Source organism: Gorilla gorilla, chromosome 12 (genome assembly GCF_029281585.2).
Source record: "Gorilla gorilla gorilla isolate KB3781 chromosome 12, NHGRI_mGorGor1-v2.1_pri, whole genome shotgun sequence".
Taxonomy (NCBI): domain Eukaryota; kingdom Metazoa; phylum Chordata; class Mammalia; order Primates; family Hominidae; genus Gorilla; species Gorilla gorilla.
In genome coordinates this window covers 38935153-38958324 of record NC_073236.2, presented here as the reverse complement: position 1 = coordinate 38958324, position 23172 = coordinate 38935153, and the positions used below count along the sequence as shown (strand labels likewise).

Below are 23172 nucleotides of genomic sequence, written 5' to 3'. Positions count from 1 at the left end.
CCATTTCTCCAAGGAGCCCTGGTTCCTTTCATTGGAGCATGGTAGTAGAAACCAAATCTGCGCTCTCTGTGTGCTCATTGCTTCTAGGCCCTCTCAGAGGGCAAGGAATTTTTTTCCTGATAGAGCAAGGAAATACATCTGTGTGAATTTACTCTTGTGTATATGCATGTCTATAAATATTTCTTCATGCAACTGTATTAGGATTCTCCAGGGAGACAGAACCTCTAGGATATATATCTTCCTCTGCCTTTTTTTTTTCTGTCTGGGCCCTCAGCCAGTTGGATAGTGCCTGCCCACAGAGAGATTGGATCTTCCATACTTAGTCCACTGATTCAAATGCTTATCTCTTTTGGAAACACCCTCACAGATATCACCAGAAATAATGCTTTACCAGCGATTGCGGTATCTCTTAGCCCAGTCAAGTTGACACCTACAATTAACCATTGCAGTAACCCTTTGTATCTATAGTAAGCTGAACCTGAGTTCACACCTGTCTCTGACTCTAGTTCATTACCATCTGGATCATTCTTGCCTCTTTCCCTTGCCTGTCTATAAGCTCCTACTGCAGAAGTGAGAAACCTGGCTCTCACGCTCTGCCATCCTTTTTCTTAATGGTTCATTTACAATATACCGATGCTCCTTAGCTTACGATGGGGTTACATCCCAATAAACTCATCCTAAGTTGAAAATATCATCGTCAAAAATGCATTGAATACACCTGACCCTCCAAACATAATAGCTTAGCCTCACCCACCTTAAACGTTCTCAGAACACTTACATTAGCCTACAGTTAGGCAAAGTCTTCTAACACAAAGCATATTTTATAACAAAGTGTGAATATCTCATGTAATGTATTGAATACAGTGCACTGTAGGGCACAGTACCGGTTGTTTATCTTTGTGATCACGTGGCTGACTGGGACCTGCAGCTCACAGCTGCTGCCCAGCATCACAAGAGAGTGCTGTGCCTTGCACCACTAGCCTGGGAAAAGGTGAAAGTTCAAAATTCAAAGGATGGTTTCTATCGAATGTGTGTTGCTTTCATACCGCTGTAAAGCCAAAAAACCGTTAAGTGGAACCATTGTTAGTCGGGGACCATCTGTGCATGTGTAGTAGTTTCAGAGTTGTTAACCTGTGGCTCGTGGAGTCCTGTACTTGTGTATGGTTCTTTGTCGTCCTTTCCACAGACTCCACTTATTTCCAAAATTACTTAGGGCTGTCCCCTGTTTCCCTCACTCCTCGCACTGAGGCTGTTTCAAACATGTGTAGTACAGTCAGGTTGCTGGGTCACATCCTGCATTAAATCCAGGGGTCCCTGACCTCCTAAAGGATTTATTTTTAAAACTTGCAAACATTAAGGTTTACTCTTTGTCCTGTAAAGTTCTGTGGGTTTTGACAAACACACAGTGTCATGCATCCACAATCACAGTATTATACAGAATAGTTTTCACTGCCCTAAAATTCCCCTATGTTTGACTAATTTAACCTTTTCCCTCTAGCAACCACCTGTCTTTCTACCCTTGCTATAGTTTTCCCTTTTCCTTTTTCTGGAATAATTGGAATCATACAGTATGTAGCTTTCTTAGGAGGGTTTCTTTTCCTTAGCAATATGCTTTTAAGTTTCCTGTTTGTGAAAAGTCATGGCTTGATAGATTTTTTTTTTTAATCACAGAATAATACTCTACTGAATGGATCTAACCACAGTTTGGTTATCCATTCACCTATTGAAGGACATCTTGGCTGCATCCAGTTTTAGATAATTATGAATAAAGCTGCCATAAACATTCATTTGCAGGTTTTTCTGTAGACATATGTTTTTACGTCAGTTGGATAAATACCTAGGTGTGCGATTGCAGGGATCATACGATAAGGCTGTGTTTAGTTTTGTACAGAACTATCAAGTTATCTTCTAGGTGGCTGTGCATTTTGTATTACCATCAGCAATGAATGAGTCCCTGCTGCTACACATCCTCACAACTGGTGTCGTCAGTTTTTTGGATTTTAGCCATTCTATTAAGTATATAATGGTATCTTGTTTTAATTTACAATTTCCTAGTGACAAAAGATGTTGGACAACTATATATATATATATATGTTTTTTTTTTAAAAATTTGAGACAGAGTCTGGTCTGTCACCCAGGCTGGAGTGTAGTGGCATGATCTTGGCTCACTGCAACCTCCGCCTCCCGGGTTCAAGTGATTCTCTTGCTTCAGCCTCCGGAGTAACTGGGATTACAGGCATGCGCCACCATGCCAAGCTGATTTTTGTATTTTTAGTAGAGACACGGTTTCACCATGTTGACCAGGGTGGTTGCAAAACATTTCATATGTTATTTGTCATCTGTATATCTTCTGTGGTGAGATATCTATTCAGATTTTTTGCCTGTTTTTAACTGGGTCATTTGTTTTCTTACTGTTGAGTTTTAAGAATTCTTTGTATATTTTGGATATAAGTCCTTTATCAGATGTGTTTTGCAAGTACTTTCTCTCAGTCAGTGGCTTGTCTTTTGGTACTCAAGTGTCCTTTGCAGAGCAAAAATTTTAAAATAAAGTCTAACATCAATTTTTTCCCCATGGATCATGCTTCTGGTGTTATCTCTACAGAGTCATCACCACACTTAGTCATCTAGGCCTTCTCCTATGTTATGTTGTAGAAGTTTTTTTTTTTTTTTTTTTTTTTTTGAGATAGAGTTTTGCTCTTGTTGCCCAGGCTGGAGTGCAATGGTGTGATCTCGGCTCACTGCAACCTCCACCTCCCGGCTTCAAGCGATTCTCCTCCTGAGCCTCCTATTCAGCCTCCTGAATAGCTGGGATTACAGGCGCATGCCACCATGCCCGGCTAATTTTTGTATTTTTAGTAGAGACGGTTTCATCATATTGGTCAGGCAGGTCTTGAATGCCTGACTTCAGGTTATCTGCCCGCCTCGGCCTTCCAAAGTGCTGGGATTACAGGCATGAGCCACTGCGCCTGGCCTATGTTGTAGAAGTTTTATAGTTTTCTGTTTTACACGTAGGTTTATGAGCCATTTTGAATTACTTTTTGTGAAAGATGTAAGGTCTGTGTCTGGGTTCATTTCTTTGCATACGGATGTCTAGTGATTTAGCACCATTTGTTGAAAAGACTATCCTTCTCCACTGAACTACCTTTGCTTTTTAGTCAACGATAAGTATTTAGTAAGTATTGACTTACATATCTAATCTATTACCAGTACCACCACACTGTCTTGATTACTGTAACTTTGTAGCAAGTCTTGAAATTGCGTGGTGTGAGTCCTCCAACTTTGTTCTTCTTCTCCAGTATTGTGTTGGCTTCTCTATATCTTGACATTTTTATATCAACTTTAGAATCAGTTGTCAATATTTACAAAATAGTGTGTGGGATTTTTATTGGGATTGCGTTGAATCTGTAGATAAAATTGGGAGGAATTACATCTTAACAGTATTAAATCTTCTAAACCATGAACGTGGAATATCTATCTATTTAGATCTTCTTTGATTTCTTTCATCGGAGTTTTGTAGTTTGATACAAATAAAGCCTATGCATATTTATTTAGGCTTATGCCTAACAAAAATACCTTTTACTGTTGTCAATGGTAATTTTTTTTTCTTCAAATTCTAGTTGTTCAAATTCCAGTTGTTCCAGTTCCAGTTGTTCCAATTGCTGGTATGTAGGAGAGATGCTGTCATGTTAACCTTGAATCCTGCAGCCTTGTTCTACTTGCTTATTAGTTCCTGGAGATTTTCTTGCTGATTCTCTGAGATATTTCTACAAAGACAAGCATATCATCTGTGAACAAAGTTTTGTTTTTTTCTTCTCTCTCTCTCTCTCTATATATCTTTTATTTTCACTTTTTATCTTACTGCATTAACTCTGATGTTGAATAGGAGTGATGTAAGAAGACATTCTTGTCTTGTTCCTGATTTTAGTGGGAAAATGTCCAGTTTCTCATCATTAAGTATGATGTTAACTGTGGGGAGTTTTTCTGGAGATGTTCTTTATCAAGTTAAAGAAGTTCTGGCCATGTGCGGTGGCTCACGCCTGTAATCCCAGCACTTTGGGAGGCCGAGCCGGGCGGATCACGAGGTCAGGAGATCGAGACCATCCTGGCTAACACGGTGAAACCCTGTCTCTACTAAAAATACAAAAAAATTAGCCGGGCGTGGTGGCGGGTGCCTGTAATCCCAGCTACTCGGGAGGCTGAAGCAGGAGAATGGCATGAACCCGGGAGGCGGAGCTTGCAGTGAGCCGAGATAGTACCACTGCATTCCAGCCTGGGCAGCAGAGTGAGACTCTGTCTCAAAAAAAGAAAAAAAAAAAAAAAGACGTTCTTGATCCTTAGTTTTTTTTTTTTTGTTTCCTGCTTCCCCCTTCCAAGTTTTTTTTTTTTTTTTAAATCATGAATGGATGTTGGATTTTGTCAGCATTTTTTGTGTATCAATTGATGTGATCATATGGTTTTTTCTTCTTTAGCCTGTGGATGTCATGTACTATATTGATTGATATTTCCAATGTTGAACCATCCTTGCATACCTGGAGTAAGTCCCATTTGATCATGGTATCATTCATTTTATGCATTGTTGGTTTCTATTTGCTCATATTTTGTTGAAAAATTTTGCGTGAGAGCTATTAGTCTGTAGTTTCCTTTATTTTAATATCTTTATTTGATTTTACTATATTACAGGAACGTTGGCCTCCTTACTGTAATAGAATGAATTCGCGTGTTCCCTCTGTTCTGTTTTCTGGAATAGATTGTGGAAACTTGTAATCATTTCTTTCTTAAGGTTTAGTAGTATTCACCAGTGAAACTATCTCAGCTTGGTATTTTTTTTTTTTTTTTTTTTTACTATGTTGCCCAGGCTGGTCTGGAACTCCTGGCCTCAAGCAATCCTCCCACCTTGGCCTCCCAAAGTGCTGGGATTACAGGTGTGAGCCATTGTGCCTGGCCTGTAATGCCCCTCTTTATTCCTGATAATATTTCCTGTTTTGAAGTCTATTTGTCTGAAATTAATATAGCTACTCCTGCTTTCTTTTGATTAATGTTAACGTAGTATACTTTTTCCATATCCCTTTACTTTTTTTCATTCCTTTACTTTTAACCTATGTGAGTCTTAAATGAGTTTCTTGTGGACAACATACAGTTGAGCCATGTTTTTTGTTTTTTTTTTGTTTTGGTTTTTAATCCACTCTGAAAATCTCATTTAGTTGGTATACTTAGACCATTCATACTTGAAGATTTTTTTTTTTTTTTTTACTTTTTATGGAATCTCGCTCTGTCACCTAAGCTGGAGTGCAGCAGCGTGGTTTCAGCTCACTGCTATGTCTGCCTCCCAGGTTCAAGCAATTCTCCTGCCTCAGCCTCCTGAGTAACTGGGATTACAGGCACCTGCCACAATGCCTTGCTAATTTTTGTATTCTTAGTAGAGATGGGGTTTCACCGTGTTGGCCAGGCTGGTCTTGAACTCCTGACCTCAGGTGATCCGCCTGCCTCAGCCTCCCAAAGTACTGGGATTACAGGCGTGAGCCACTGCACCCAGCCCTTGAAGGCATTATTGATGTAGTTGGATTAATATCTACTATGTTTGTAAGTGTTTTCTATTCGTTGCATCTTTCTTTTTCTCTTTCTGTCTCTCCCCTCCCCTCCCCTCCCCTCCCCTCCACTCCTCTCCTCTTTCTCTTCTAAAAAAAAAACAACAAAACAGGATACATGTGCAGAATGTGCAGGTTTGTTACGTAGGTATATGTGTGCCATGGTGGTTTGCTGTACCTATTGACCCATCCTCTAAATTCCTTCCCCTCACCCCCTACCCCCCAACAGGCTCTGGTGTGTGTTGTTCCCCTCTCTGTGTCCATGTGTTCTCATTGTTCAACTCCCACTTATGAGTGAGAACATGAGGTGTTTGGTTTTCTGTTCCTGCATTAGTTTGCTGAGGATCATGGCTTCCAGCTTCATCTATCCCTGCAAAGGACATGATCTCATTCCTTTTTATGGCTGCATAGTATTCTGTAGTGTATATGTACCACATTTTCTTTATCCAATCTATCATTGATGGGCATTTGGGTTGTTTCCATGTCTTTGCTGTTGTAAATAGTGCTGCAATAAACATACATGTGTATGTATCTTTATAGTAGAATGATTGATATTCCTTTGGGTATATACCCAATAATAGGATTTCTGGGTCAAATGGTATTTCTGATTCTAGATCCTTGAGGAATTGCCATACTGTCTTCCACAATGGTTGAAGTAATTTACATTCCCACCAACAGTGTAAAAGCATTCCTATTTCTCCACAGCCTCGCCAGCATCTATTGTTTCCTGACTTTTTAATAATTGCCATTCTGACTGGCGTGAGATGGTATCTCATTGTGATTTTGATTTGCATTTCTCTGATGATCAGTGATGTTGAGCTTTTTTTCATATGTTTGTTGGCTGCGTAAATATCTTCTTTTGAGAAGTATCTGTTTATATCCTTTATCCAGTTTTTGATGGAGTTATTTAGCTTTTTCTTGTAAATATGTTTAAGTTCCTTGTAACTTCTGGATATTAGATCTTTGTCAGATGAGTAGATTGCAAAAATTTTCTCCCATTCTGTAGATTGCCTCTTCACTCTGATACTAATTTCTTTTGCTGTGCAGAAGATCTTTAGTTTAATTAGATCACATCTGTCAATTTTGGCTTTTGTTGCAGTTGCTTTTGGTGTTTTAGTCATGAAGTCTGTGCTCATGTCTATGTCCTGGATGGTATTGCCTAGGTTTTCTTCTAGGGTTTTTATGGTTTCGGGTTTTACATTTTAGTCTTTAATCCACCTTGAGTTAATAGTTAATTTTTGTATAAGGTGTAAGGAAGGGGTCCGGTTTCAGTTTTCTGCATGTGGCTAGCCAGTTTTCCCAGTACCATTTACTGAGTAGGAGATCCTTTCCCGATTGCTTGTTTTTGTCAGGTTTGTTGAAGATCAGATGGTTGTAGACGTGTGGTGTTATTTCTGAGGTCTCTGTTCTGCTGCATTGGTCTGTGTGCCTGTTTTGGTACCAGTACCATGCTGTTTTGGTTACTGTAGCCTTGTAGTATAGTTTGAGATCAGGTAGTGTGTACTAAAAATAAATAAATTTTTAGTAGTATTTTCAGCTTTGTTCTTTTTGTTTAGGATTGTCTTGGCTCTATGGGGTCTTCTTTGATTCCATATGAAATTTAAAATAGTTTTTTCTAATTCCGTGAAGAATGTCAATGGTAGTTTGATGGGAATAGCATTGAATCTATGAATTTCTTGGAGCAGTATGGCCGTTTTCACAATATTGATTCTTCCTATCCATGAGGATGGAATGTTTTTCCATTTGTTTGTGTCCTCTCTTGTTTCCTTGAGCAGTGGTTTGTATTTCTCTTTGAAGAGACCCTTCACATCGCTTGTTAGCTGTATTCCTAGGTATTTTATTCTCTTTGTAGTGATAGTGAGTGGGAGTTCATTGATGATTTGGCTCTCTGCTTGTCTGTTGTTGGTGTATAGAATGCTTGTCATTTTTGCACATTGATTTTTGTATCCTGAGACTTTGCTGATGTTACCTCTCAGTTCAATAAGGTTTTGGGCTGAGATGATGGGGTTTTCTAAATATAAAATTGTGTCATCTGTAAACAGAGACAACTTGATTTCCTCTCTTCTATTTGAATACCCTTTATTTCTTTCTCTTGTCTGATTGCCCTGGCCAGAACTTCCAATACTATGTTGAATAGGAGTGGTGAGAGAGGGCATCCTTGTCTTATACTGGTTTTCCATGGAAATGCTTCCAGCTTTTGCCCATTCAGTGCAATAGTGGCTGTGGGTTTGTCATAAATAGCTCTTATTATTTTGAGTTATGTTCCATCAATACCTAGTTTATTGAGAGTTTTTAACATGAAGGGATGTTGAATTTTATCAAAGGCCTTTTCTGCATCCATTGAGATAATCATGTGGTTTTTGTCTTTGGTTCTGTTCATGTGATAGATTATGTTTATTGATTTGCGTATGTTGAACCAGCCTTGGATCCAGGGATGAACCTGACTTGATCATGGTGGATATGTTTTTTGCTGTGCTGCTGGATTTGGTTTGCCAGTATGTTATTGAGGATTTTCACATCGATGCTCATCAGGGATATTGGTCTGAAGTTTTCTTTCTTTTGTTGTGTCTCTTCCTGGTTTTGGTATCAGGATGATGCTGGCTTCGTAAAATGAGTTAGGGAGGAGTCCCTCCTTTTCAATTGTTTGGAATAGTTTCAGAAGGAATGGTACAAGCTCCTCTTTGTATTTCTGATAGAATTCAGCTGTGAATCCATCTGGTCCTGGGCTTTTTTTGGTTGGTGGGCTATTAATTACTGCCTCAATTTCAGAGCTTGTTATTGGTCTATTCAGGGTTTCGACTTCTTCCTGGTTTAGTCTTGGTAGATGGTATGCGTCCAGAAATTTATCCATTTCGTCTAGATTTTCTAGTTTATTTGTGTAGAACTATTTATAGTATTCTCTGATGGCAGTTTGTATTTTTGTGGGATCAGTGGTGATATCCCCTTTATCATTTTTTATCGTGTCTATTTGATTCTTCTCTCTCTTCTTTATTAGTCTAGCTAGTGGTCTATTTTGTTAATTTTTTCAAAAAACCATCTTCTGGATTCATAGATTTTTTTTTTTGGATGATTTTTCATGTCTCTATCTCCTCCACTTCTTCTCTGATTTTAGTTATTTCTTGTCTTCTGCTAGGTTTTGGAACAGTTTTCCCTTGCTTCTCTAGCTCTTTTAATTGTGATGTTAGGGTATTGATTTGAGATCTTTCTAGCTTTCTGATGTGAGGATTAAGTGCTATAAATTTCCCTCTTAACACTGCTTTAGCTGTGTCTCAGAGATTCTGGTACGTTGTCTTTTTGTTCTCATTGGTTTCAAAGAACTTGATTTCTGTCATAATTTCCTAATTTACCCAGTAGTCTTTCAGGAACAGATTGTTCAATTTCCATGAAATTGTGTGGTTTTGGTTGAGTTTCTTAATCCTGAGTGCTGGTTTGATTGCACTGTGGCCTGAGAGACTGTTTGTTATGATTTTAGTTCTTTTGTATTTGCTGAGGAGTGTTTTACTTCCAATTGTGGTCAATTTTAGAATAAGTGCCATGTGGCACTGAGAAGAATGTATACACTGTTGATTTGGGGTAGAGAGTTCTGTAGATGTCTAGTAGGTCCACTGGGTTCAGACCTGAGTTCAAGTCCTGAATATCCTTGTAAATTTTCTGTCTTGTTGATCTAATACTGACAGTGGGGTGTTATAATCTCCCACTATTGTTTGGCAGTCTAAGTCTCTCTTTTTTTTTTTTGAGATGGAGTTTTGCTCTTGTTGCCCAGGCTGGAAAGCAATGGCGTGATCTCAGCTCACTGCAACATCCACCCTATGGTTTCAAGCGATTCTCCTGCCTCAGCCTCCTGAGTAGCCCCCGCCACCACACCTGGCTAATTTTGTATTTTTAGTAGAAACGGGGTTTCACCATGTTGGTCAAGCTGGTCTTGAACTCCTGACCTCAGGTACTCCGCCCACTTCAGCCTCCGAAAGTGTTGGGATTACAGGTGCGAGCCACCATCTCTTTTTTATTCATCGCTTTGTTCTTTCTTTTTTTAAAACCTTTCTTTTTCTGCCTTCTCTGGTTTTAATTGATTTAATTAAGTAAATGATTCTGTTTGCTGTCTTTAGCATGTCAACTATACTTCCTTAAAAAAATTTGTAGTAGTTGTCTTAAGGTTTACAATATAAATTCTAAATTAATCTACATCAACCTTCAAACAATACTATACTGTTTCACATTGAATGCAGGCTTTATTTATTTTTTTGAGACAAGGTCTCACTGTGTCATCCAGGCTGGAGTACAGCAGTGTGATCAGTCATAGCTCACTGTGGCCTCAAACTCTTGGGCTAATGCAGTCTTCTCACCTCAACCTTTTAAGTAGCTGGGACTGAAGGTGCATGCAATTATGCCTGGCTAATTTTTACATTTTTTGTGAAAAATGTAAAAAGTGAGATGGGATTTCACTTTGTTGCCCAGGGTGGTCTCAAATTCTTGGCCTCAAGTGATATTCCCAAAGTGCTGGGATTACAGGTTTGTGCCACTGGGCCCAGTCTAAATGCAGGTGTATTTTTTTTTTTTTTTAAATAACAGTATTTCCAAGTCTTCTCTGCCATTTTTATGACTTTGCTATTATTCGTGTCACTTATCCATGTGCTGTAATCACCCAGTACATTCTTACTATTATTACTTTAGACGATTATCTTTTTGATCTATGGAGAATAAGAAAAATAAAATATTTTATTTTACCTTTATTCTCAGACACATTTCCTTTCTTTATATAAATTTCGGTTGCTGACCTATGTCATTTTCTTTCTCTCTGAGTAATTTCATTTAACATTTTTTGCTAATTAGGTCTGCTGGAAATTATTTTCTCAGTTTTTGTTTAAGGAAGCCATTATTTCTTCAATTTTGAAGGGTAGTTTCACTGGATATAGAATTCTAGGTTTTTTTTTCCTTTAAACATTTGGAATATTTTACCCCACTCTGTTGTTCGCATGCTTTTTAAAATGAGAAGTCTGCAGCAATTCTTATCTTTGTTCCTCAAGCTGTTTTTTCCCCCTATGGCTTCTTTTAGAACATTCTCTTCATCTTTCATTTCTGCAATTTGAATATGATTTACCAATTTTTTTTGACATTTATTTTGCTTAGTGTTCTCTGTTCTTTTTCGATCTGTGGTTTGATGTCTGTCATTAATTTTGGAAAATCCCTGACCATTATCTCTTCAAATGATTACTATCTCTTCTCCTATTATTCCAATTACGTACATCTTGTACCTTTTGGAATTGTTCCACAGTTGCTGGATGTTCTATTCCTTGTGCTCTCTCTCTCTCTCTCTCTCTCTCTCTCTCTCTCTCTCTCTCTCTCCCTCTCTCCCTCTCTCCCTCTCTCTCACTTTGCTTTTCAGTTTGGGAAGTTTCTATTGACTTATCTTCTAGCTCACTGATTTTTTTCCTTGACTGTGTCCGGGCTGCTGATGAGCCCATCAAAGGCAGTCTCCATTTTTCCTTGATTTTCTTTTCACGTCTAGGATTTCTTATTAATTCTTCCTCAGAGTTTCCATCTCTCTGTTTACCCATCTGTTCTTGCATATTGTTTACCTTCTTTATTAGAGCCCTTATTTATTGCAGTTATTTTAAATTCTGTCTGATAATTCCAAGGTTGTGTCATATGAGTTTCATTCCGATGCTTACTTTACCTCTTCAGACTTTGCTTTAGCGTGCATTATAGTTTTTTTTTTTTTTTGTCAAAAGCCAGACATAATATTTTGGGTAATAGGAACTGAGAAAATAGTCCTGAAGTATGAGTTTTGTGTTATTCTGGCTCAGACTTGGGCTGTGTTTCATCTTCACTGTAGTTGTAGGTGATAGAGCGTTCAGATTCCTCAGGTGTCCTTGTTATGGTCTCTCCATTTGTCTTTGGGCTTCTTTAAGAACTCCTTGGCTGAGCACTGTGGCTCACGCCTGTGATCTCAGCACTATGAGATGTCAAGGTGGGAGAATTGTCTGAGCCTAGGAGTTCGAGACCAGCCTGGGCAACATAGAGAGATCCCCGTCTCTACAAAAAACTAAAAACATAAAAAAATTTAAAACAACAAAAAAAGAACTCTTTCTCAAATAGAGTCTGAGTCTTGCCATACTTCCAGCTGTCGTTACTGTCATTATACTGGAGCCTGTTGGTGTGGTGGTCAGGTATGGGGGAGGGGAAGAGTTCTATAATCGTAGCATAAATCTCAGTCTTCCATGGGCCTGTGTCCCTCGGTGTGACCTTCACAAGTGATTTCTGTTCCTCCTACCCCTACATCCCTAATGAGACAAGAAAGCTAGATGGAGTTAGCTTTCTTACTGACTAGAGAAGACTTTCTCTAGTTAATGAGAAATGCCCTTTTTGCATGGGCCAGGGAGGGTGGAAAAGGCTCTAGAAAATACTTCTCTGGCTGGGTCAAATGGTATTTCTAGTTCTAGATCCCTGAGGAATCACCACACTGCCTTCCACAACCCCAATGTCCAACAATGATAGACCGGATTAAGAAAATGTGGCACATATACACCATGGAATACCATGCAGCCATAAAAAATGATGAGTTCATGTCCTTTGTAGGGACATGGATGAAACTGGAAACCATCATTCTCAGCAAACTATCGCAAGGACAAAAAACCAAACACCGCATGTTCTCACTCACAGGTGGGAATTGAACAATGAGAACACATGGACACAGGAAGGGGAACATCACACACCAGGGACTGTTGTGGGGTGGGGGGAGGGGGGAGAGATAGCATTAGGAGATATACCTAATGCTAAATGACGAGTTAATGGGTGCAGCACACCAACATGGCACATGTATACATATGTAACAAACCTGCACATTGTGCACATGTACCCTAAAACTTAAAGTATAATAATAATAATAATAATAAAGAAAATACTTCTCTGGTGCGTTGGCCTTTGTTAATGGAGAACGGCCTGAGGATATTGAACAATGATTACTTTTCCCTCTGCCCTGAAAGGGCCAAAGAGGATCTTCCCTGGCTCTTCACGGTGAGAACCTGGTGGGGTTCCTGGTGTTAAAACCTGTGCAAGTTGTGGGGTACCCTAGAGACTGTGGCTTTCAGGAGTTTCTTACTCTTCTTACACACTCAGCCTCCAGCAAGTTGCCAAAAATCACCATTTAAATATTCCTACGATTTATGGCTCCAGCAGAAGCTATAAACTGCTCCAGGGAAGCTGATCTTGGCTGTCTCTGGATTCTTCCATCTCTCTCTACATTTTGAGGTTGTGGTTTAACCTATGCCCTTCGTTCTCTGAATAGTCTGAGAAAAATCGTGGCTTTTCAATTTGTTCACCTTGTCCTTGTCATATATATGGGAGTAATAACTTCCAAGCTCTTTGCATGTTGGAGCTGAAACCGGAAGCACCCCTGTGGCTTTCTGATGGCTGCTCTGTCCACTTTCCCACCAGTTGAAGGGGCTGGGTTGGTCTTGACATAAAATGTCCTGACCTTTGCAAAAGCACCTGAGTCTTGTGGAGAAAAATTTCCACTCTTTCCAGTTAAAAAGTCACTACTTCCGTATTGTGGCTGCACACCCTCCCTGCTGCTTTCATTTGATGTTGTCCAAAGTCCCTCCAGTTTTTATCAAACTAGATATGAGTTCTATAGCAGATCTCTTAATGTAGTTGAAAGTGCCAAGCATGTGGGGGTGTGGGATGAGTGGGGTCTTTAGCCCCTTTCTAATCTTCATCAGCTTCCTTATCACCACCTGCTGTCCCAGTCCTTGACAGGCAAAGGTTTTATCAATCCCCTGCAACTGCAGCTTTAACCCTGTCCCCAACCTGATGTTCCTAATCACTGAGCTCCCCTGAGGTATGGCTAAGATTCTGTATTAAAGTGGCAGCCCCTTTATCCAGTAGACAGGTTTCCAGCCTCCTTTGTCATCTGGAACTTAGGAGCAAACTAGGAAGGGGGCAGGAATTCTGAGCAGCCTAAGGAGTATTTGCTAGAAAAGCTCAGTGCTCTTCTTTCTTTTCTGAGGGTTATTAAGTGGGCAGATTAAGGAGATTGCAGGGGTGGGGTGTGTTATAGCCTGGATAGGGTGAAGAGGGCCTCTGCTGGGGAGGGGATATTGGTAGCAACAGGAGGACTGATCAGATAAGTAAGTATTTTGAGAATCAGCCAGGCATGGTGGCTCACGCCTGTAATCCCAGCACTTTGGGAGGCCACATAGGCGAATTGCCTGAGGTCAAGAATTCAAGACCAGTGTGGCTAACATGGTGTACTAAAATACAAAAATTAGCTAGGTGTGGTGGCAGGTGCCTGTAATCTCAGCTACTCGGGTTGCTGAGGCAGGAGGATCGCTTGAACCTGGGAGGCGGAGGTTGCAGTGAGCGGAAATTGTGCCACCGCACTCCAACCTGGGCAATAGAGTGACCCTCCGTCTCTTTTTTTTCCCCTGAGGTGGAGTCTTGCTCTGTTGCCCAGGCTGAAGTGCAGTGATGTGATCTTGGCTCACTGCAACCTCTGCCACCTGGGTTCAAGTGATTCTCCTGCCTCAGCCTCCTGAGTAGCTAGGATTACAGGCGTGTACCACCACACCTGGCTAAAATTTTTTTTTTTGAGAATAATGGAAGCCAGTTTACTTGGTGTTGGAAAAGGAGTTACAAATATGGAAAGAAATGAGAACTCTGTGGTATTGGATTGCAGTTGGAGGTTTTGGTGTGAACTCGTTTTTCTCTATGTAGATATATATGAAAATGCAAATACATGTAAATGTGTCAACAAATACATGTATATGTGTGTGTGTATGTAAGTATGTATGTAAGTATGTAAATGCGTATGCAGTTGGCCTTGGAACAGTGCTGGGGCTAGGGTTGCCAACCCCCGTGCAGTCAAAAGTCCTCACATATAACTTTTGATCCCTAAAAATGTAACTACTAATAACCTACTGTTAACTAGAAGCCTTACTGATAAAACAGTTGGTTAACACATTTTTGTGTGCTATGTGTATTATATACTGTGTTCTTACAATAAAGAAAGTAGAGAAAAGGTTAAGAAAATTATAATGAAGAGAAAATATATTTACTATTCATTAAGTGGAAGGGATCATCATAAAGGTCTTCATCCTCATCATCATCTTCATGTTGAGTAGTCTGAAGAGGAGGAGGGGTTGGCCTTGCTGTCTCGGGGTGCAGAGGCAGAAGAGACTCCACATGTTAGTGGACCCATGCAGTTCAAACCCGTGTTGTTCAAGGGTCAGCTGTACACACATACACATGTACAGACATATATTTCCTGGCTCTGTACACTGAGGGGACCTGGAGGCACCCCATTAGCAATGAGCACACCTGGCTTCCCCATACTGGCTTTTAAATACCATTAGTCACTAAAGAAACCCGAGTTTCTTGAAGAAATGGTGGCTGGTTCCAGGGCCAGAGTAGTGAAAGTACAAGATGAAGTTGGAATATTTTGTTGTCCCAGAAAATATGAAGAATGATGGGGACACATCCGAAGGACACAAAAGCCTGCTTGAAGGGGTTCCCACTGGCCAAACCTGGGACAATCAGAGCATCAAAATATATGATAGTAATAGGTTATAACCCTTTGAAAAAAGGAGAAAAACATGAGGCCATACTGATATAAGTAAGAGAATAATGAAATATTTGGTGAGGAACAGGAAATTTGCATGGCTTCAGAATACTTCTCCACAGAATACTAGTTAATTACAAAGAAAAAGGAATAATTTTATAGTGCAGGAGCCTGGCAGCCCCAATTTGAGTCAAGTGATGAAAGCGAACGTTAGCAAGAATGGGACAAGTAGAGGTCATCTGCCACCTGATAGGATGTGGTGAAAAGAACACAGCATCACTTCTGTGATTCTTGCCGAAAATATATAACCTGAATCTAATCATGACCAGGCCTCAGACAAACCCAGACTTTGGGACATGCTACAAGAAAAACTGGCCTATAAAGCGTCAAAAGCGTCAAGGTCATGAAAGTCAGTGAAAGACTTCTCCAGACCCACGTAGTCCAAAGAGACTTGACAACTGAATGTGATTCTGAGCTGGATCCATTGTAGCAAAAGGACATTATTGGGACATTTGGCAATATTTGAATGGGTCTTATGATTAGATGGCAGGGCCATATCAATATTAATGTTCTGAATTTGATGGTTGTACTGTGGTTATATAGGAGGATACCATGTTTGTACTAAATATATGATGGGGTGTTATGTAAGTAACTTGCCCCCAGTGATTCAGTTTTTCTTTACACTTGTGGTGGTTAAACTGTATAAAAATAGACATAGTAATTGCTCAGGCAGCTGTGGCCCTTATTCAGGGCCTATTAGTTAAGGATAATATGTGAAGTAAATTGAAAACCTAATCTTCTCAGCCATCTTAGCCATCTAGATTCCCAGGCAATCAAGGATCAGGATGCCTTTTTTTTTTTGAAACTGAGGTCCTGCTCTGTCTCCCAGGGTAGGGCACAGTGGCATCATCACTGCTCACTGCAGCCTCGAACTCCTAAACTGAAGCCATCTTCCCGCCTCAGCCTCCTGAGTAGCTGGGAATACAGTCACTCGCCACCATGCCCAGCTAATTCTTTAATTTTCCATAGAGATGAGATCTCACTGTATTGCCCAGCCTGGTCTCAAACTCCTAGGCTGAAGCGATCATCTGCCTCGGACTCTCAAAGTGCTGGGATTACAGGCATGAGCCACCACACCCAGCTTGGGATGCCTTTTTTGTTTGTTTTGTTGTTGTTGTTTTGCCTGCCATTGATTTCTGATGCCACTCATTACAGGAAAATGCTAATCCTGCACTCACGTTTCGTGCTTTATGATCTGTAAAAGACTTTGATAGGTTTTCTTTTCTTTTCTTTTTCTTTTTTTGAGATGGAGTTTTGCTCTTGTTGCCCAGGCTGGAGTGCAATGGTGCGATCTCAGCTTGCTGCAACCTCCACCTCCTGGGATCAAGCGATTCTCTTGCCTCGGCCTCCCGAGTAGCTGGGATTACAGGTGCCTGCCACCACGCCCAGCTAATTTTTTTGTAATTTTAGTAGAGATGGGGTTTCACCATGTTGGCCAGGCTGGTCTCGAACTCCTGACCTCAAGTGATCCTCCCGCCTTGGCCTCCCAAAGTGCTGGGATTACAGGCATGAGCCACCACTCCTGGCCGGTTTTCTTATTTACATCTCACAGTACCCTGGAGCAGGCAGGGATTATTCTACCATATTGGAGAGGAGGATAATGATGATAAAATAATAATAATGGGTGACATAGAGTACTTTTTATGGGCTTGCAATAGTTTAAGCACTTTGAATATTGGATACTTTAACTCATTTAATTATCCCAATTACCCTATGAAGTAGGTAGACTGTGCTTATTTTATTTCACCAACAAGGAATCCAGGGCACAGACAAGTTAAGTGATTTGCCTAAGGCCCCACAGATTGAAAGTGGTGGAGCCAGGGTTTGCATCAGGCAGTCTTGAGTCCAGAGCCCCTGCTTATTTATGTACTGGGACTTAGTGCCTTAGCTAGGCTGGGTGACTGGTTCAGCACCCTTTGTTCACCTCTTCATTGATTGAGCAAATGAGTACTGAGTGCCTGTCAGGGGCAGGTCCTGCTGCAGATGCAGACAGAGCCCTTGGCTCCATGGAGCTCAGGCTTTGTGAGGTGAGTTGAAGAACTGGATGTAAAACTGTCTCTGCTACCGCAGCATGGAGTCCAGACAGCGACCACATGCCTCACACGCATGAGGAGCTGGCCAGCCCCATGCTCACAGGTGCACTTTCTTCTCTTTTCTTTTGAAGGTCGCCTGGTCGGCGCTCTGGATGCAGTGTTGGATTCCAATGCACGGGTCGCTCCATTTCGAATTCTGCTTCAAGTTCCCGGCTCCCAGGTTTATTCTCCCATAGCATGTGGTGAGTTACTGAATGGATCAGACGTTTACTGGGCCATAGCCACTGGTGAGTTTTGTTCCAGTTGGAATGTTCCAAACCTTAAGGTGTAAGCATGCTGAGTATCTGCATGTTGGTGAAGCTTGAAGGTAACCCCTTTGGATAACTCCCTCATCTGCTTTCAGGAACTTAACTCTCCTCCCCTCCACTCCCCTTCCTTCCCCTTCCCTCTCCTTCCCTCCTCTCCCCTGCCCTCCTCTTCCTTCCTCTCCCCTTCTTCTCCTCCCCTCTCCTTTCTGCCCCTCCCTCTCAACCCTTGCTTTCCCCTCCCATCTTTTTTTTTTTTTTTTTTTTAAACCATCGAAAGCACATAAAGGCTGTAATCTTGGGCAGCATAGCTTGGGCATGCCAGGCTTTCATTGGTGTGTTTCATGGTGCTCGTATATTGTTGATAACGAATTGAGCCATTTTCTTCTTAATCTTGTTTCTGACTTCCAAATGTGCTCCTGGATGCATACACATAATGGTGTGGGCAGATTCTGAGGGCTGTGTCTGACTCAGGGCAGTCTTCTCCTATTGTGATGGTGTGGGCAGATTCTGAGAGCTGTGTCTGACCTAGGGCAGTCTTGACCCCATGTTCCACCTTTGCACTGAGAGAATGAGTCACTGGACAGCTGGGGGCTGAGAGAAGGTGGAAACCACCTGCTCATCTTCTCCTTCTGGGGTTTCTGTTCCTATCACAGGCATTACCTGGTGCTCTGTCTAACCACTCAGGTTCCTCTTGGGCCAGGAGTCACCACTTCTTGAGAAGACCCTTTTATTAAAAAACAAAACCAAAACATCTTTTTTTTTTTTTTTTAAACACAAGTAATAAATGCTCGTCTTCCAGAAATGAAAAAGTGGATAAGAAAGAAGGAAAAAATAATCACCTGCAACCCTTTATCCACAGCTAATCTTCTTTCTGCATATATACGTGGTGGTTTTTTAGTTTTCTATCTTCTCATAGCACCTTATTAGTTAACTTAAACTTTCAAAATCACCTCTACATGTTCTCTAGCAACATTTAAATTAAAAAAAATTAAATTTTATTTTATTGAGATGGAGTCTCACTATGTTGGCCAGGGTGGTGGTCTTGAACTCCTGGCCTTCAGTGATCAGCCTGCCTTGGCCTTCCAGAGTTGCTGGGATTACAGGCATGAGCCACCACGCCTGACCAACATTGGAATTCTTTTTCCTCGAAAATACAGGAAGTGTGAAGAGAATTCACATTCATATCCCATGGATCCAATACTAATCACTGTTAACATCTTGGCATTTTTTTTTTCAGTTTGTTTTGTTTTTTAATTAAGACAGATCATTCTGTATTTGCATAAAATGACAAAGATGATGCATGCTCGGTAGAAAGAAATCAGGCTGGGAATGGTGGCTCATGCCTGTAATCACAGCACTTTGGGAGGCTGAGGAGGGAGAATCACTGGAAGCCAGGAGTTCAAGGCCAGCCTGGGTGACAAAGTGAGACACGCATCTCTGCAAAAAATTTAAAAATTAGCTGGGCGTGGTGGTGTGTACCTGTAGTCTCAATTACTAGGAAGGCTGAGGATCACTTGAACCCGAGTTCAAGGCTGCAGTGAGCTATGATGGTGCCACTGCGCTCCAGCCTGAGTGATAGAGGGAGAGCCCGTTTCTTAAAAAAGAGAGGCTGGGTGTGGTGGCTCACGCCTGTAATCCCAACACTTTGAGAGGCCCAGGCGGGTAGATCACGAGGTCAGGAGTTCAAGACCAGTCTGGCCAAGATGGTGAAACCCCGTCTCTACTAAAAATACAAAAATTAGCCGGGCATGTTGGTGGGTGCCTATAATCCCAGCTACTCGGGAGGCTGAGGCAGGAGAATTGCGGTGAGGAGGAGGTTGTAGTGAGCCAAGATTATGCCACTGCGCTCCAGCCTGGGCGACAGAGTGAGATTCTGTCTCAAAAGAAAAAAAAAAGAAAAGAAAGAGAGAGTGTGTGTCAGATCAGCTAACTGAAAAATACAAAGAAGGTATCTATCTCCCCAAATCCCAGCCACCCAAAGTAACCTCTAGTTTCATGAGGTGAGCATCAGCCCAGATAACTTTCTAAGACATTTAGACACACAGGGATAGTTGAGAAGATGGTCAGAAGGACTTTTATAAAAATGCAACGTGTGTGTCAGTGGTTTTATAACAAAAGTATTACACTTACTTGATTTCAATAAAAGGAAATAAACTGAAATGAAACCAAAGAAATGTTAAACTTCAAATAAATGTTTCTTTAGTATAAGAGAGATTATTTTCTAAAAGGTTCAAGTAAGGTTAAGGGAAGAGATTTTTGAAAGCATTAAAAGGTTAGAATTGTGGCTTTTGAAAAACAATGTTTGAAGTCTGATAGTGTTCACTGGCTCCCCACCCTCTGAGTCAAGGGTGCCAGCATTCTTATTCTCCTCCCTGCTTTCCCAATCTCTCATTTAAAAAAGTTTTATTATTAGTTTTACATTGTACTTTCCATTCTGTCATGTAACCTTTATTGTTTAGCTCAGTTCTCACTTATACATTGATTTAATGCTTTTACTCAGGTATAGATTTCCCAATCCGGAATTTTTCTTTTTTTTTTTTTTTTTTTTTTTTGAGACAGAGTCTTGCTTTTGTTGCCCAGGCTGGAGTGCAATGCTGTAATCTCAGCTCACTGCAACCTCCACCTCTTGGGTTCAGTGATTCTCCTGCCTCAGCCTCCCAAGTAGCTGGGATTGCAAGCATGTGCCACCACGCTCGGCTAATATTTTGTATTTTTAGTAGAGACAGGGTTTTTTTTTTACCTATTGGTCAGGCTGGTCTGAAACTCCTGACCTCAGGTGATCTGCCTGCCTTGGCCTCCCAGAGTGCTGGGATTACAGGTGTGAGCCACTGCAACCGGCCCCAATCCAGAATATTTTATCTCTTATTTGGCTGGACTCCTGTTTTCTTCCCTCAATAATGTCAGTGTCCTATTTTCTGCATGTTTTTTTCCCATTTGCCAGTGTTTGCCCTTGTTTCTGGACTTGAGTGACACTTTGGCTGGGTGATAGTTTGAGGCTATGCTCTAGAGCAAGCTTGTCCAACCTGCGGCCTGCTGGTTGCATGCGGCCCAGGAGGGCTTTGAATGCAGCCCAATACAAATTAGTAAACTTTCTTAAAACGTGATGAAATTCAGCCGGGCGTGGTGGCTCACTCCTGTAATCCCAGCACTTTGGGAGGCTGAGGCGGGCGGATCACCTGAGGTCAGGAGTTCAAGACCAACTTGGCCAACATGGGGAAACCCCGTCTCTACTAAAAGTACAGAAATTAGCCAGGAGTGGTTGTGGGTGCCTGTAATCTCAGCTAATCAGGAAGCTGAGGCAGGAGAATCGCTTGAGCCCAGGAGGGAGGTTGTAGTGAGCCGAGATCATGCCATTACACTCTAGCCTGCACAACAGAGTCAGACTCCATGTCAAGAAAAAAGAAAAAAAGAAATTTTTTTGCGATTTTTTTTTTTAAGCTTATCAGCTATTGTTAATGTTAGTGTATTTTATGTGTGGCCCAAAATAACTCTTCTTCTTCCAATGTGGCCTAGGGAAGCCAAAAGATTGGACATCCTTGTCTAGAGGTTGGTGGCTTTTGTTCTAGGGCCTTCCTGTATTTGATAGGCCAATAGGAGAAATCTCAGGCAGCACCGATTGTTTTTTTTTTTTTTGCTTTGCATATGATGAGTTTTTTTTGTGCACACAACTCTGTCTTTATCATTGAAGTTTAGTAACTTGATTAGCATCTGTAACTACTGTGAGCATAGTGTGTTACATTTTTTGGAACATAGTATACTGTTGCAGTCTGCATATTGGTTTCTTTAATCACTTTAGGAAATTTTCTTGCATCATTCTGTGTATGTATTATATTTTTGATGCATTTTACATTTCATTTAACTTTTCCACTTCAAGGATACTTTATGTTGGATAGCTGTTATCTGCTTTTCATTTCTGTTTTTTGTTATCTTTTTCATCTGTGTTCTCCATTCAGCTCATAACTCTTTTGAGTTAATAATTTGGTTTGCAGCAGTATATTCTATACCTTGCTGCTTTTAACTTATCTACTAATTTTGTTGTCAAGTTTTTTTTTTTTTTTTGAGACAGAGTCTCGCTCTGTTGCACAGGCTAGAGTGCAGTGGTACAATCCCAGCTCACTGAAACCTCTGCCTCCCAGGTTCATGCCATTCTCCTGCCTCAGCCTCCCAAGTATTTGGAACTACAGGCACCCGCCACCACGCCCAGCTTATTTTTTTGTATTTTTAGTAGAGACGAGGTTTCACCCTATTAGCCAGGATGGTCTCGATCTCCTGACCTCGTGATCCACCTGCCTCAGCCTCCCAAAGTGCTGGGGTTACAGGCGTGAGCCGCCGCGCCCGGCCTGTTGTCAAGTTGTTTTGATCCTCATTTCATTTTGTTAGATTTCCAACATCCTTTTAATCTGTTACCCATTAGCTCATCTGTGAGCGCTTGTTTTATTGAACCCGTGTTCTTCAGTTGTTTGGGAACATGAAGCATTCGTGAGAATTTTCTTTTCTTCCTTGAGTGTTCCATTCTCTTCTAGCACAGAATCTCTTCTTTGGAACCTTGTGTTCTCATCCATTCATTTTCTTTTGCAGTCGAGTGTTTGCTTGTTTGCAGTGCTGTTTCTCCTTGTCTTGCTCATGCTTGGGCATCGTTATCCTGGACGTTATATTGGCGCTAACGTAGTGTGACTTTAACTCGTGTTATGGGAACAGGGCAAGGAGGACTGGCATCTCACTAGACGAGATGTGGTGGGTGAGAGAGTAGGATCCTCTTTTTCACATTTCTTGCAGATTTGGAGCTTTTGATATGAGTATTTTTTTTCTCCCCCCTAGGTTGGCTTCTGGGGAGTTGTCAGGGTGGGGAGTTGCCCACATTTCTGTTCTGTTCCTGAATCCATGCCCTTTGTAACCACAGCCATACCATGTTCTTAATGGCCACACAGCATTCAACTCTGTGGCTGTAGCTCAATTTACTCATCCAATCCTTTATTGGATACTTAATTGGCCTGGATTTTTTAATAGTTTAAAAGCGTTTAAACTGTTATAGTTTAATAGTGAATACCCTGGCTGGGCGCGGTGGCTCACACCTGTAATCCCCGCACTTTGGGAGGCTGAGGTGGGCAGATCACGAGTTCAGGAGATCGCGACCATCCTGGCTAACATGGTGAAACCCCGACTCTACTAAAAAAATACAAAAAAATTAGCTGGGCCTGGTGGCAGGTGCCTGTAGTCCCAGCTACTCAGGTGGCTGAGGCAGGAGAATGGCGTGAACCCAGGAGGCGGAGCTTGCAGTGAGCGGAGATCGAGCCACTGCACTCCAGCCTGGGTGACTGAGCGAGACTCTGTCTCAAAAAAAAAAAAAAAAAAATAGTGAATACCCATTCATGTCAACTTTTCAGGACACTTCACAATCCCTAAAGTCCATTTATTTGAAATGTTTGTTGCCTGCCGTGTACCAGACACACGCTTGATGTCGGGGATTCTGCGCTGTGTGTGTGAGGGGCAGTCTCCCTGCACCTAGCTTTTCAGGACCTGGGGGAAGGCAGATAGCAACATGAATAACAGGTGCAGGTGGGCAGAGGGCTAGGGAGGCCCTAGAGAAAAGCATCCTTGCAGAGCACATCCTGAGGAACGGCTGCATGGAA

General features: G+C 41.4%; 1 protein-coding gene across 4 annotated transcripts in view; it reads left to right on the top strand.

Moving 5' to 3' along the window:
* Positions 1-23172, top strand: part of TBC1D8 (TBC1 domain family member 8) — a 142513-nt gene that overhangs the window by 43767 nt on the left and 75574 nt on the right. For 2 of the 4 annotated variants that reach the window (XM_004031511.4, XM_055378430.2), the window contains exon 2: positions 17366-17476. In XM_004031511.4, the coding sequence (XP_004031559.2) occupies positions 17366-17476 (111 nt within the window). Of the gene's footprint in view, positions 1-17365; positions 17522-23172 lie in introns of all 4 variants that reach the window. The other 2 variants (XM_055378429.2, XM_019020792.3) reach the window with 1 other exon arrangement.